The 13,623-nt window shown below is 37.7% G+C and overlaps 2 protein-coding genes across 3 annotated transcripts in view; one reads left to right on the top strand and one right to left on the bottom strand.

Annotated features, from left to right (window-relative positions):
- Positions 1-2,644, bottom strand: part of LOC125233813 — a 47,657-nt gene extending 45,013 nt beyond the window's left edge. For both annotated transcript variants that reach the window (XM_048139943.1, XM_048139942.1), the window contains exons 1-2: positions 2,450-2,644; positions 2,228-2,379 (exon numbers count right to left, since the gene is read on the bottom strand). In XM_048139943.1, the coding sequence (XP_047995900.1) occupies positions 2,228-2,379; positions 2,450-2,492 (195 nt within the window). In that variant the 5' untranslated portion in view covers positions 2,493-2,644. The remainder of the gene's footprint in view (positions 1-2,227; positions 2,380-2,449) is intronic.
- A 345-nt stretch (positions 2,645-2,989) lies between these two features.
- LOC125233870 (dual specificity mitogen-activated protein kinase kinase dSOR1) lies at positions 2,990-12,726 on the top strand. The gene is made up of 8 exons (XM_048140018.1): positions 2,990-3,278; positions 4,289-4,461; positions 4,993-5,268; positions 6,490-6,683; positions 7,828-7,992; positions 8,787-8,972; positions 9,637-9,792; positions 10,588-12,726. Exons 1-7 carry the CDS (start codon positions 3,160-3,162, stop codon positions 9,754-9,756), a joined length of 1,233 nt encoding a protein of 410 aa, XP_047995975.1. The 5' UTR covers positions 2,990-3,159; the 3' UTR covers positions 9,757-9,792; positions 10,588-12,726.
- The last annotated feature ends 897 nt before the right edge of the window (positions 12,727-13,623 follow it).

Below are 13,623 nucleotides of genomic sequence, written 5' to 3'. Positions count from 1 at the left end.
GGGATAGGGATAGGGATTGGGATTGGGATAGGGATAGGGATAGGGATAGGGATAGGGATAGGGATAGGGATAGGGATAGGGATAGGGATAGGGATAGGGATAGGGATAGGGATAGGGATAGGGATAGGGATAGGGATAGGGATAGGGATAGGGATAGGGATAGGGATAGGGATAGGGATAGGGATAGGGATAGGGATAGGGCTATAGGGATAGGGATAGGGATAGGGATAGGGATAGGGATAGCGATAGCGATAGCGATACGGATAAGGATACGGATACGGATACGGATACGGATACGGATACGGATACGGATACGGATACGGATAATATAGGTATCGTTAGAGGGATACGGATAATCGGTCGGCGGTCTCTTACAATCAATGTGCTCTAAGACGATCGTTGTTTGCTTGCTTGAAGATTACGTTTGCGATAAGTATAAGCAAAATGTAAAAAATTTTAAGGGATAATAGAAAAAAGTACTTTTTACCCACCGATCATAGTGTCGAAATACGGGCTATGTGGGATGTTTATAAAGGTTTCCCCAGCGTATATAGAATTACCTACGCTGTGGTCGATGTGTAATATTTCTACAATCATTGCAAGCAAAAGTATTATGTGCAATCGAAATAATCGCAGATAAATATACCTACAGAGAAACCTAAGGATCCAAATGAAAATCTTACTGAATACTTTTATTACGCGGGCGAAGCCGCGGGTATAAGCTAGTACTAACATAACTACACTGATGATGCCTATAAATTTTTTTTTTTTTCAAAATGTGTATTGACGCGATATCAAGGTATTAAAATAAAGGAAGCATTTCATTTGTTCTTATAAAAAATAAAATTGGGTGAATCAACTTTTTCTTGTCTGTTATTGCCATGGTTACGGACGTTACGGTCCCCTGGGTCACATTGGTTTTATGCAAAATTATGCAAGCATGCATTTAGTCCTTGTTTCTAGGTGGCAAATTAAGGAAAGGGCTTGTAAACACCAGAGAAATGCATGTTTGCATAGTTTAAGTAGCATATAACCAGCGTGACCCGGCGGCCGTAACCATGGCAATAACAGGCGAGAAAAAGTTGATTCACCCAAATACGCAAAAATATTTGGGGAAAATATGGTTTTGGCCACTTCCAGGATGCGAAACAGCGCCATCTAGTTTTAAGCCTAAAAGGCCCATACATTTCAGGGGTACGCTTTTTTGTATGGGCTTTGTCTGTCCCATATTATACGGTCCGGACTAATTCAACAACTTTTGAGTTAAAATGTGAGAAAAATTAAGTTAAGAAATTTAGACAGATATTTCAAATATATACCAAAGTAGAGATAGTCACTACATACATTTTGCAATAAATAAATTATGAAACAAAGGGTTGGCCTATCACATGTCTTCATTGCTGAAGGTGGTGTCTAATATTTCCATAGACAATAAAAAATATATTTGATGGGCCACCTATTTGATTCATATTTGTATCTTGTGTTCAATTAATGGAATTCATTTATAATCAGCTATGACATTTATTTTTCTGGAAAACATATAGGTAGTCTTGTTATTTTAACAAAGGTCATGTCCTAAAGGTCATTGAACACAAAGCATTAAACTTTAACCTTTTGAAGCTTTTTTTTATATAATTAAATATATAATGAGCATTAAGTATATGTAGGCACTTTTCATCATCACACACACACTCTCTCTCACACACACACACACACACACACACACACACACACACACACACACAATAGGGTCTGACTGAAAACCAGCATTGCAGTATAATTTTGATACTGTGATGTTGTGCCGAGTTGTGCCCCTTTTAAATATCACACTCTATCTGTTATTTATACTTTTTTAATTTTTATGTTACAATGATACTAAATAAAGCATTTATATGTCTATATCTACATGTAAGAATGTAAGGAACATTGTTAAATTTTATTAATAAATAACAAAAAAATATGTATAATAGAAAAAACTATTACAAACACTTGATAGGGACTCAATGTCACATTACAAAGAGTTTATAGACAAAACTCAAGTTAATTTAGATTGATAAACACAATTTATTTAGTTCTAATGAATCTGATGAGAGTTTCCTTTTTGGTTTTAATATTCTAGATCTTATAACACAAACAGAAGACATTGAATAATCAGTGCAGATAACACAAATTGACCTGTGAGCTGAACTTAACCTTTAGTTATGATATGTCACTGTCAGGTAAATACCTGCGGGGGCGAGCACAGCACGGCCTTGCAAGCCTTGGGCCCGCCGTTGTCGCACACGCATAGCGTACAGGTGTCCGGCCCTGGCACGTAGTGCAGCCCGTGGCTTATCAACCTCCCTCGTAGGTCCGTGCAGTCATTCTGCGCTACGACACCTGCACAACCAACAATCACTTAACAACGAAACCAATCGACACTTCCCAACACTAAACAACCATTACTTACTATACAAATGTAAGGTCAAACATAACACGGCCTTCCCCAACATCTTATCCCAAATCAAATATCAACTGAACACCTCATTTTGAGCGATAACAGACCCGTGCCCTATTTTATAATCGATATTTGCTATATGGCCGAGTAAATCTCTATAAAGGATAAGGACAGAGAAAATTGATCATGCGTCTTTGAGTTTTTGCGCCTGTCAGACCCTCAACACACGCAAATGTCATCTCAGTCAGCTGTCACACAGCTTTGTCATTTTTGACGTTGTTGATACGTTCGAAATCTCACAGAATGCTTAAGTAACATAAAAATATCTTCGTTCATGTGATAATGATACTGCGTTGATATTTGAAACAGTATTCGGTTCATTTAAATTTCATCTAAAACACACACACTAACCTTTTGCTATTCAATGATTTCAAAAATTTGATTTAAAAAAGAAATCGTGCGTAAATTGAAGCGAAAGCGGTTGTCTGTGGCATGTCTGTGGCCACTCTGTGGCATAATCACTTTTATTATTTAGTCTGTGGTAGAGGCCGGGCGACGAATCAATCTTGCATTGCATTGCTCAGTCGTGGTATTTTTTTTCATTTTGTAATTTTTGTATTGAATTTGGTTCTATGCGTGCTTCCATAAGAGTTTCGTTCTAGTTTAAGGGGGCCAGCCACTGGCCATAGAACTGTTTCAATGCCGTGAAAAGTACAATCACGATGAGCAAAATGTCTAAGAACAAATTGAACCTGACCCTCCCACCGGGGTCCATCGACACGGCCCCGGCTGCGACTCCATCGAACATGACTCCGCAGCTGAAGTCCGCTACAGCTACGGAGTAAGTAGAAACATCCTTATTCATTGAAGGCGCAATTGCGTCGAAATGTTTTGACATCCAATTTCTCCTTTTATTGATCTGTTATTATCAGTAAATTCACCTGTTATCACCCGTATAGTAAACAAAGTTACAGTCAACATTATTGAAATACAACAATTTGTATGCATTTTTAGCAACTTACATTGATTAAATTTATGTAATTACTACAGAAGTTAAAGTAAAATAGATATATTATTAGTTGTTCAGTCTGTCCCAGTAGGGTTAATTAATTTCGGTTTTCTTCATAATGAATGATGTCATCTCATTTTACAGTTTGTACCTTGTTATTTATCTACCAATAACTATAAAGTGCATAAGGATAGATTGTTTGTTATGTAATATTTCAAACAATACTTATGTACCGGACCGGAAAATACCTTACCTAAAGTATTTCTGGGCAATTACACACAATTAGAGTGTGAAAGATCTAGCCGATTTGTAGGATAATCTTTTATAAGCTTTGACTCAGTTGTTTGAACCTGTAAAGCAACAAAAAAAATCAATTGATGCCATACAACTAAATAAATAAGTAGTATACTCCAGACAGGCGGGGGCAATAACAATGAGTTTGGCAGGGCAATAACAACAATAATGTCTCTTATTACATAATGTTTTAGACATATGGAAGAAATTGATACTTGTAGCACAGGTTCTCCTATTGCAAGTATCAAAGTCTCATGATTTTGTGTATCGTTTAACTATTCTATTGTAAAATAGTTGTTAAGTGATTTAAAATCAATAAATACTTATTATTATAATGCAAAGGCTAATGAAAGTTACAATTAAGCAAATATGTCTCCAAACGAAATATGAATAAATTAAACAATATTTCAGACATATCCGCCTTTCATTTATGTTTGCTCTATTTTTAAGTCTCAATTTCTCATTCATCGTGTATGCTCGGTAGTTTCTTTGTGGCTGTAATCCCCTAATTGCCCAAAACACATAATTTATTTGTATATTTATTGCAGTCGAATGACGGGCCTTGCTGGAAAATCAAAGAGCAGCATCGAGGTCCTCACGGAGAGGCTGGAACAGATCGAGATGGATGACACTCAGCGGCGCAGGATAGAAGTTTTCCTCTGCCAGAAAGAGAAGATCGGAGAGCTGAGCGATGATGACTTCGAGAAACTCGGAGAACTTGGTAAGGGGCCAGACTTTGATTATAAGCATTTCTCATCAAAAAACAGAAAAATCAACACTGACAAACATAAGCAGATGTTAAATTTTGTTTTTCTCAGTAAGGCAAAAGGTTACAGTTGCTTAGTTGGAGCTATTTCATGAGATCTAGTCTGCTGACAGACAAACAGACAGATCATATTGATTTCCCTTGAGTTGGAAACCATGAGAAATAATAAAATTACTTGACTGCTGCTTCATTCCATTGTTCCCATTTAAAATATTGTCATTTTTGGTTGCTTATCTCATGTGTTCTTAGATTTTGAATTCTCATCTTGCTTCAAAAAATACTATACATGGTTGTCAACTTGTCATGTCTTTTTTTAATTATGATTGCTTTATATTTATTTTAATTGGTATAAATGTATACTCTGAGACTGACATTGGTACCTCTTCGCATATTGCCTTTTCTATTTTCTCCTTTTATCTTTTTAGAGATTTAGTCATTAATAAAAATTACGTCTAGTCGATGTGTAATCATACTTACGATTTTTAGGTCAGGGCAACGGTGGCGTCGTAATGAAAGTGCGTCACAAGTCGACCGGCCTAATCATGGCGCGCAAGCTTATCCACCTCGAAGTGAAGCCAGCCATCAAGAAACAGATCATCCGAGAACTGAAGGTCCTACACGAATGCAACTTCACCCACATCGTAGGATTCTATGGGGCGTTCTATAGTGACGGCGAAATCTCCATCTGCATGGAGTATATGGATGGAGGGTCTTTGGATTTGATTTTGAAGAAAGCTGGCAGGATTCCGGAATCAATTCTAGGTAAGTTTGAAGGGAAAATAGTTTAAAAAACTGTATTAGATGGAATACTTTCTTCGGTTACCGCGATAGTTACTCATGAAATAAAACTATGGAAACTACGGATTAAATCGCGTATAATGAATTTACAATTCATCCCGGCGTTTCGAACACTTTACAGCATTCGTGGTCAACAGGTGACTGAGGAAAAATTACAATGTGCAAAAGCTACCCAATATAGATTTTTGAGGCAGGTTCACACACTATTAATAAAGCTAGTTATACAATATATGCGATTTAATCTGTTTCCATAGTTTTATTTCATGTATTAGATGGATTTTATGTGAGGTGAGCATTTTAAATGAGACTCATGTTTTACGGCTCATTAAAATCTGACTTCAGAGTAATATAGTTTGTGGAAGAGCTTGTGTACATGTCTAGGCTGCTTCATCAAAAGCTCTGCTTCATCAGCTCTATCAGAAGTATAAAAACAGCAACACTTACAGTACTTTAAGTAATCACATCCTACTTACTGTATATAATCGGGGATATTTATGTCACGGGACCAATTCATTCAATCATGAAAATTAGTGGTCTTGGAGTAATGCCCTGGGTCACCACACGCATAAAGCAACTCAAAATCAGAACTCAATATGTGTCTGTAAGTGGACCTACCAGGCACATTAACAGGCTTATAGCTTCTCGTTAAGTGACTGATTTTAAAATAAATATCTGGGCGACTGAGCTTCGCTCGGTTCTATTTTAATATATCACGTCTTTAGATTTAAAAAAAAACTCTTATAAATAAAAATAAACTTTATTTCTGACCGGGATTCGAAACCCTGACACCTGCGATGTGCTTGCGAACATTAGACCGACCTCTTACGACTGAGCTACGCCCAGCCGATGCGCGGTCGGCGAAATTAACGACCATATTTTGCGTTTACTAACGCGAAAGAAAATCGCATGAAAATTCGAAAATTCGCGTTTTCCGGGATCTAAGGCTAAGTAGATCGATTTTTCACCCCCGAAAACCCCCACATAAAAAATATTTAACGAAATCGTTAGAGCGGTTTCCGAGATCGTCGGTATATATGCAATAATATATAAATAAATAAAAATACAAGAATTGCTCGTTTATAGGTATAAGATTAAAATGTTTATTAATCAGCTCACAATTAAAGGACTTATATTATAACTATTTTACAGTAAAATTAATAATTAATCTACTTTTGCTTTATACAGGAACTATAACCTCAGCAGTCCTGAAAGGCCTGAGCTACCTCCGCGACAAGCACGCCATCATGCATCGAGACGTGAAACCATCGAACATCTTAGTCAACAGCAACGGTGAGATCAAGATCTGCGACTTTGGTGTCTCCGGTCAGCTCATTGACTCCATGGCCAACTCGTTTGTCGGCACTAGGAGTTATATGTCGGTGAGTGTTTCATATGATGCTTCTGAATTGGCATTTGATATCAAAATTTGAATGACCTAGAATCTGTATCATACTTAAAACAGAAAAATTGTTTTCTGTCCACGTTTTGTGAGGGCTTTGTCGTGTCATTGCTAGAGATTTTTAATTCAAAGTTCGTGCCTAGGTATCATTTTTACAATTTGGTTCAAACGATGAAACTTACGCCTGTGAAAGAAAATTGGTTTTTCTATGTATATTATAACATTTAATAGATGATTACTAGCTGTGCGTGATTGTAAGCTAAACAAAAATAAAAACCGGCCAAGTGCGAGTCGGACTCGCCCACCGAGGCTTCCGTACAAACTTTCAATAGTTGAATCATGAAATGTTATTAATATAACTCTACAGACTTGACTAAATCACTCAAGACTCCATTTCCCACATAACAAGTAATATTTTAATATACAATTTTATTGTTAGACAACGTCCAAAGAAAATCTATATTTATAGATTTTGGGTATTAAAAGTGTATGATGACTACGTATTTTCGATTATAAATGTGTGTATTTTTTTATTTAATTTGGCCACCGAAAACTCTGTCAGCGATATAGTGACGTCATCGAATTCGAACCTTACTGCATGTCAAAACAATCACTGACATATTGAACTTTATGCCTTTATACTTAAAAAGTGAGAAAATGTTGTTTTCTAATAAGATAATCTGTAAATTAACATGACTGTGTTGTTTTCGCCCGATTACGTAAAAGTATACTTAAAAATATTTTTTGCTGTTTTTAAGTCATAATAAAATATGGTAATATTTTATTTCGGTTAATTGGACAGTACTTAATCATATAAGACAGACAACTAAGGAACAAATCAAATTATTTTATTGAATATTTTTTGATTTGTTCTTTTTTCAAGTAGTCACACTATACATAAATTATAAATTGAAATAGATATCATACACGAAAGAAAAACCCGCGGGCGGGTGGTCTAGTGGTAAAGACGTTAGCCGCGTAAGCTGAAGACCCGGGTTCGATTCCCGGCTCGGCCACCAGTGGGCCTTGTCGTTTTTTCTTTCGTGTATGATATCTATTTCAATTCATATAAGACAGACTTTAAAAAAGGGTCAAGTAGCCTATTTATCATTCCTTTCTTTTAGCCGGAGCGTCTGCAAGGCACGCATTACTCGGTGCAGTCGGACATCTGGTCCCTTGGCCTGTCGCTAGTGGAGATGGCTATCGGGATGTACCCCATTCCCCCGCCCGATGCCAAGACCTTGGCGCACATCTTCGGCGCGCAGAACGAGGACCACTCGCCTGGACAGGTAAATACCTTTTTTTTTCCTGCTTTGGCTTTTACTCCCTGCCAATTTGCACAGGGTGAATTTTCCAATGTCAGTGTTGGCTTGGTGTTACCGTAGTGTTGACTTTCACACGTGAGGAGAATGTTCGGTATTTAGGTAAATACCTGTGGCTTATTTCACCACAGTGACATTGACACTTGACGGTTGATAAGTATTGCTCAGCACCAATACTTCTTTATTGAACAGGCAATGAACGGTGAAGTGTCACTGTCGGCGACAATTGTCACTGGTGAATCAGGCTGCAGCTTTTCTACGAAATTATGTCTTAATATTATATTATGTCAGATAAGATGACATAAAGCCTAACTAGAATTTTCAGAACCTATCCAGAATCATCATAAATCTGGCCAAATTTTCCGATTTTGAATTTGTAACTTTCTTTCATATCTTCTTTTAGTTCAAAACTCGAATATAGTTTGTACTTTTATTGGACTTACCAGGCCCCGCCTCGCGTGCATTCAGACCTTACACTAAGGGCCAGTTGCATCAACCACATTTGACAGACACATCATCGTCACGCAGCAGACGTCTATGGAACTTCCCATATAATACAATTTAACGAACGCTTTAACGGTGACAGACGGTTTCATGCAACCGGCCCTAAGAGAGGATTTTCGAAATTAAAAAATTCAACTCTTGGGTGGTGCCCAGAATCAAACACTTTAATGACTGCAGTCGTTGTTAAATCAATAAAAAATTGTACGAGTTACATATACATATCTATTAGAGGTATATTTTCCTGTCTTTCTCACCAGTCCGTCTCAGCCATCCCCGCGCCAAACTCCCCTCGGCCGATGGCGATATTCGAGCTCCTGGACTACATAGTCAACGAGCCGCCTCCCAAGCTGCCTTCCGGTCTGTTCTCGGACCACTTTAAGGACTTCGTCGACCGCTGTCTTAAGAAGAACCCGGATGAGAGGGCCGACTTGAAGACCCTCATGGTAAGTACCCCTTCAAGTTGGTAGAATCTTTATCATATACCTGTGAGATCTTTTAGACGGTCAAGCAAATCTTGTCAGTAAAAAATGGCGGCAAAGAATAATGTAAGGGTCATCGGCCAATAGGCGATACGACTAAAAAAAACTAATTAGTCCGTCAGTTAGATTATCAAAGAATTTTAGACACGTATTTTTTCTTTTTTCTCGTAAACGAAAAATGACGACGCAACAAGCCCCCACTCCGGAACTTTGATGCTCTATATCTTTGTATTTTTTCATTAATTAGAAAAAGCGAAAAATGTGTGTTCAGTATTTTTGGGCGATCTAACTGACGGACTCAACAGAATGAAAAAAAAAATACACAATTTTTTTTTGTGAAACGTGCTTGACGTCATATAACATTTTATCTTTATTTTGCCCTCAGAAATGCGTAGTTAAAATCTTTCCGTTTCCTCATGTTACACCGTGTATTTAGCTTCTTTTTGACAGGCGGCAACTATGAGGTAACCGAGAGGGAGTGGGTGGTACAGTGTCATATGTCACTCATACAAGCAAGGTACGCGTTCGCCTACACGAGCTTACAATGTGTGCTAGGAACGCGCCTCTTTCATATATTTGATCGCCAGTGCCCGAGATGTGGTTGTACATAATACGTGTGGTATTGCAGAACCACGAGTGGGTGCGGCTGGCGGACGCGGCCGGCGTGGACATCGCGGGCTGGGTGTGCAAGACGATGGATCTGCTGCCCTCCACGCCCAACTCTAACGTGTCTCCTTTTTCTTCATAAGCTGCAAGAAGTGCATAATTTCAACAGCGAAAAAGGGTAAGTAGAAAAAAATAGTGCGTGGAGCCCCTTCGCGCGAAAGAAGTGTAACTTCGTAATGTGTTGTTTTTCAAAATTCGAGTTGGCAACACTGAGCGTTGAACGTTTAACGATGTCACTTGCAAGAAATACATAATTTTAACGATGCAAAGGGTATGTAGAAAAAAATAGCGTGTTTAGTCCCTCGGCGCGGAAGAAGTGTAACTTCGTAATGTGTTGTTTTTCAAAATTCGAGTTGGCAATACTGAGCGTTGTTAAATGTTTAACGCTGTCACTTGGGAATCGTATTAGAAGTTTGACTACAAAAATGAGAAAGAATTACGTTGCCATCAGAACTCGAACCTGCGACCATTTTAGAACACCTGTCCAATCCCTTCTATCAACCAAACTACAGAGTTCTAACATATACATGCGAATTTCTGCGTTCCTTACTTCCTACTTAGATGTATTTCTTTAATTTTAATAATCTGTACCCTGGCGCTAGGCCGGGAAACGCTAAGTTTTCTGTAAATGAAAAAAAAAAATGAAAATGAAAGTCGTTAAAACGTCAGTTAAAAACACCGTTTTTACAGATTCAAAAACCGTTTTCTACAACTACAGCTGGAAAAAAACAATCTTTTATGTTAATGTGACAAAAATATAAGGGCGAATATGAATATATACTTTATTTGAGGTGGCACAACATAGAATTTAGGATCTAAAAGACGGCCTTGAAATCTCTTTACAAAATGACAGTCAGGAAACACAGAGTTTGTGTGAAGGGCTTTGTTTTTTTTAATTAGTTTTTTTTTTCAGGTCAAAACATTTCCCAAGAAAGAGCGGGCGACACGATCAGTGAAGATTCGGGGTCCGAAGAGCATTGAGGTCGGACAGAGATAGCAGTATGTCAACTCTAGATACCATTTCACTCACACGTCCGGCACTGTTAGGGTCAACTACCCGATGACACCAGCTGGCACCAATTTTTGGAGGAAAACCAAGGGTGGTAGTTTTACCCTAACACGGTCGACACTTGCTAAAGTGTCAGCTGTGTGATGTGTTGGGCGTAACAGACATCATGTTTGACGCGGTCAGCTTCCAAAACTTTAGGCATACAGGTTTAAAGTGATACCATTTAAAAAAAAAATTGCGATATATTTTGGTGGGTGCGAAATGCGCTCTGATTAATGTCATAATGTGATCCATTTGCAATGTTTCATTGTTAGTAAAATACTCAGACTACGTAAATCCGTTATTTGAAGAAACCTAACGGTGAGGATGGTCATAACGGTAAAGTGTCAATTCTCAAATAAGGAAACAAAAGTAGTCTTATATTTTTTGCTATATTTTATGAAGTAAATTACTACATTCCGTAGCTATTCATAATGAAACTTGTTGGCTGTGTAAAGGTAACAGGTTCTCATTATTTGTAATCGGAAACGAAGACACGAAATAAGAATAATGTAAATTCGATCGAAAGCAACGTGAACTGACCGCCGTCCGTCACAACCGAAACTCAAACGAAACATATCACAAACAATTAGTACGCATCGGGAGAACTGGCATCAAATACTCAAAATTGAACATTTAATTTCTAGAATTGGCTAAATTAAGGTAAATTTCTTAGGGAATTCGAGTGTTACGCTACACTTGGAAACTAAATTATTTTAGTTTTTGGGACTTCCATCCATATATCCAGTATATGGTATGAGACAGTGCCACCGATGGTAGTGTACTGTAACACCGATAGCTAGTAATACTAAAACATAGTGCATTCGTGGACGAATCGAGGTTTCGCAACGTACGACTAATTGATAATGGTCAAGTAGAGTTGATTTCACTAGTCGCATGTCGAAAAATGTTAGTAGTGTTTTGACATATTTTTCTTTGCTGAAAGTGCGTGATTCATGTCAGCTGATACTCGTTATTTGGATAATTTAAAGGAATCCGCAGCACTCAAACGGGGCCGGCTCTGCCCGCGTGGGACTGTTGCGGCATCCGCCTTTTGTAATCTGTAAAATACAGTCATTTGTAGACTACACGAAAAAATATAAAATTAAAAAAAAAATCGGTAGCAGGAGGAGGTAAATCGATGATGGGCCTTTTAAAGCAGCAGCCCTCGCAATATTTCATTTGATTTGTGGCAATTTGTCTTTGTAATTTTGCTTGGCATGTAAATGCGCCAAATAACGACATTTCGACTACCGCGTTGTCCCCGTGGTATAAAAAAAGACTCGATTAAGTCGTTTATAATTTTAACTGTGTAAAATTGTATTTTTTTTTTATAATCTTGTGATAACACTTATATTATCGAGGAACGTTGCTTTGTATGGAAGAGAATCTTCATTGTTTTACCTCCTCCTGGCGGTAGTTACGTTTTTCCTCATATTTTGACGTGATGCACTTTACGTTTGGTTTGTATGGTCGCTTCGTTTTAGTCCTGTTTTGTCCCGGGCACGTGTTTAGTTATGTAGTGTGATGTGGCGTGTGGTGTGGCTGGTAGGCTGTTAGGACCTTTAACAATGATCTAGACCCTTAAACTTATCACTGTATATTTTTTTCTTAAATCTTTTGTATAATTTTTACTTAAAAAACATTCCTGTCATCAAAAACATCGCAAAACAAAAATAGGCATTGGTATTTGTTAATGACAGATGTCTAATTTTTACTTTTATAGTTTTTCATATTTCGTTGGGCAAAAAATGACAAATATGACTAGACCCTGGCACAGGATATTTAGTAATATCTAAGAATACTCAAATAGACATCCTACAGTTGTCTATTATGGAGGGAAACTGAAATGTGAGACTGATTAAATAGGTAGGTACGTACGACACAGAAACGTTTGGGAAAATTATAATGATTCATGATTTTTCAAGACTTAAGCGTAATATAAAGTTTTAAAATAACTTGTACAGATGTAGTGCGAAAAGCGTATTTTTACGGAAACGTACGAACGTCCTCCCACGAACGCTCCGGCTGTGGAATGAGCTCCCTGTCGAGGTATTCCCGATGAACTACAGTATGGGGTTCTTCAAAAAAGTAGTGTACAAGTTTCTAATGGGTCGGCACGTGACACCCCTTGAGTTGCGGGCGTCCATAGGTTACGGTGACCGCTTTCCATCAGGCGGGCCGTATACCTGTTTGCCACCGACGTGGTATAAAAAAAAAAAACGTGTCATGCTATTTCAGTCAGTTTGACACTGTCTGAACTAGCATGACAAATACGAACGTTTTCGGAAAAATACGACGGAAATTCGCACTACATTTGATGGGTATACCTCGCGCCATACCAGCCTGCCCACAATTTTTGTTATTTTTCACTAGCCGATCGCCTTCCCCGCACGTATGATTGTTGAGTATGTTCCTTTTCGCTTGTCCTTATCGTTTGCTGTTTAACCTTAATTAAGAGTTTATTTATGTTGTTCTATAGTAAAAGGGGTCTTAACAAAGTAAGTGTCCCTTTTACTAAGAATAACACATTGAATTGTGATAAACGTTTTAGAGGTATGCGTGTTTGTGATTCATGAAATGTTTTGCTGTATTTATAATAAAAACTCGCTTAAATGCCTTCGAGGTAGGTTCTATTTTATATAATTCTCGCTAAACTAGTTATTAAGTTTACAACTGACGATTATGATTGTTTTAAATTCCTGTTTGTTATATTTTGTATATAAAAGGTTGACATACTAAGGATATACATTAGTTATTGTAAGTAGGATTGTAACCTCGATTTACAATCTTAGATAGTTTTCAAATAACTATGTCAGAAGTTGTTTAACTATTACTGTATGTTTTATTCTAAGTACCAACTCTTCTTCACTTTATGCTTAGACCTATAAAACATGGCAA

This window comes from Leguminivora glycinivorella, chromosome 15, assembly GCF_023078275.1.
Source record: "Leguminivora glycinivorella isolate SPB_JAAS2020 chromosome 15, LegGlyc_1.1, whole genome shotgun sequence".
Taxonomy (NCBI): Eukaryota; Metazoa; Arthropoda; class Insecta; order Lepidoptera; family Tortricidae; genus Leguminivora; species Leguminivora glycinivorella.
The sequence above is the reverse complement of the archived record's forward strand: the minus strand, read 5'-3'. Positions and strand labels throughout refer to the sequence as shown.

What these genes read in the sequence shown, in the direction of transcription:
- LOC125233870 (XM_048140018.1), top strand. Translation starts at nt 3,160, where the DNA reads ATGAGCAAAATGTCTAAGAACAAATTGAACCTGACCCTCCCACCGGGG. An exon ending in CGAGAAACTCGGAGAACTTG is followed by an intron (nt 4,462 to 4,992) that starts GTAAGGGGCCAG and finishes TACGATTTTTAG; the next exon opens with GTCAGGGCAACGGTGGCGTC. An exon ending in GCACTAGGAGTTATATGTCG is followed by an intron (nt 6,684 to 7,827) that starts GTGAGTGTTTCA and finishes CCTTTCTTTTAG; the next exon opens with CCGGAGCGTCTGCAAGGCAC.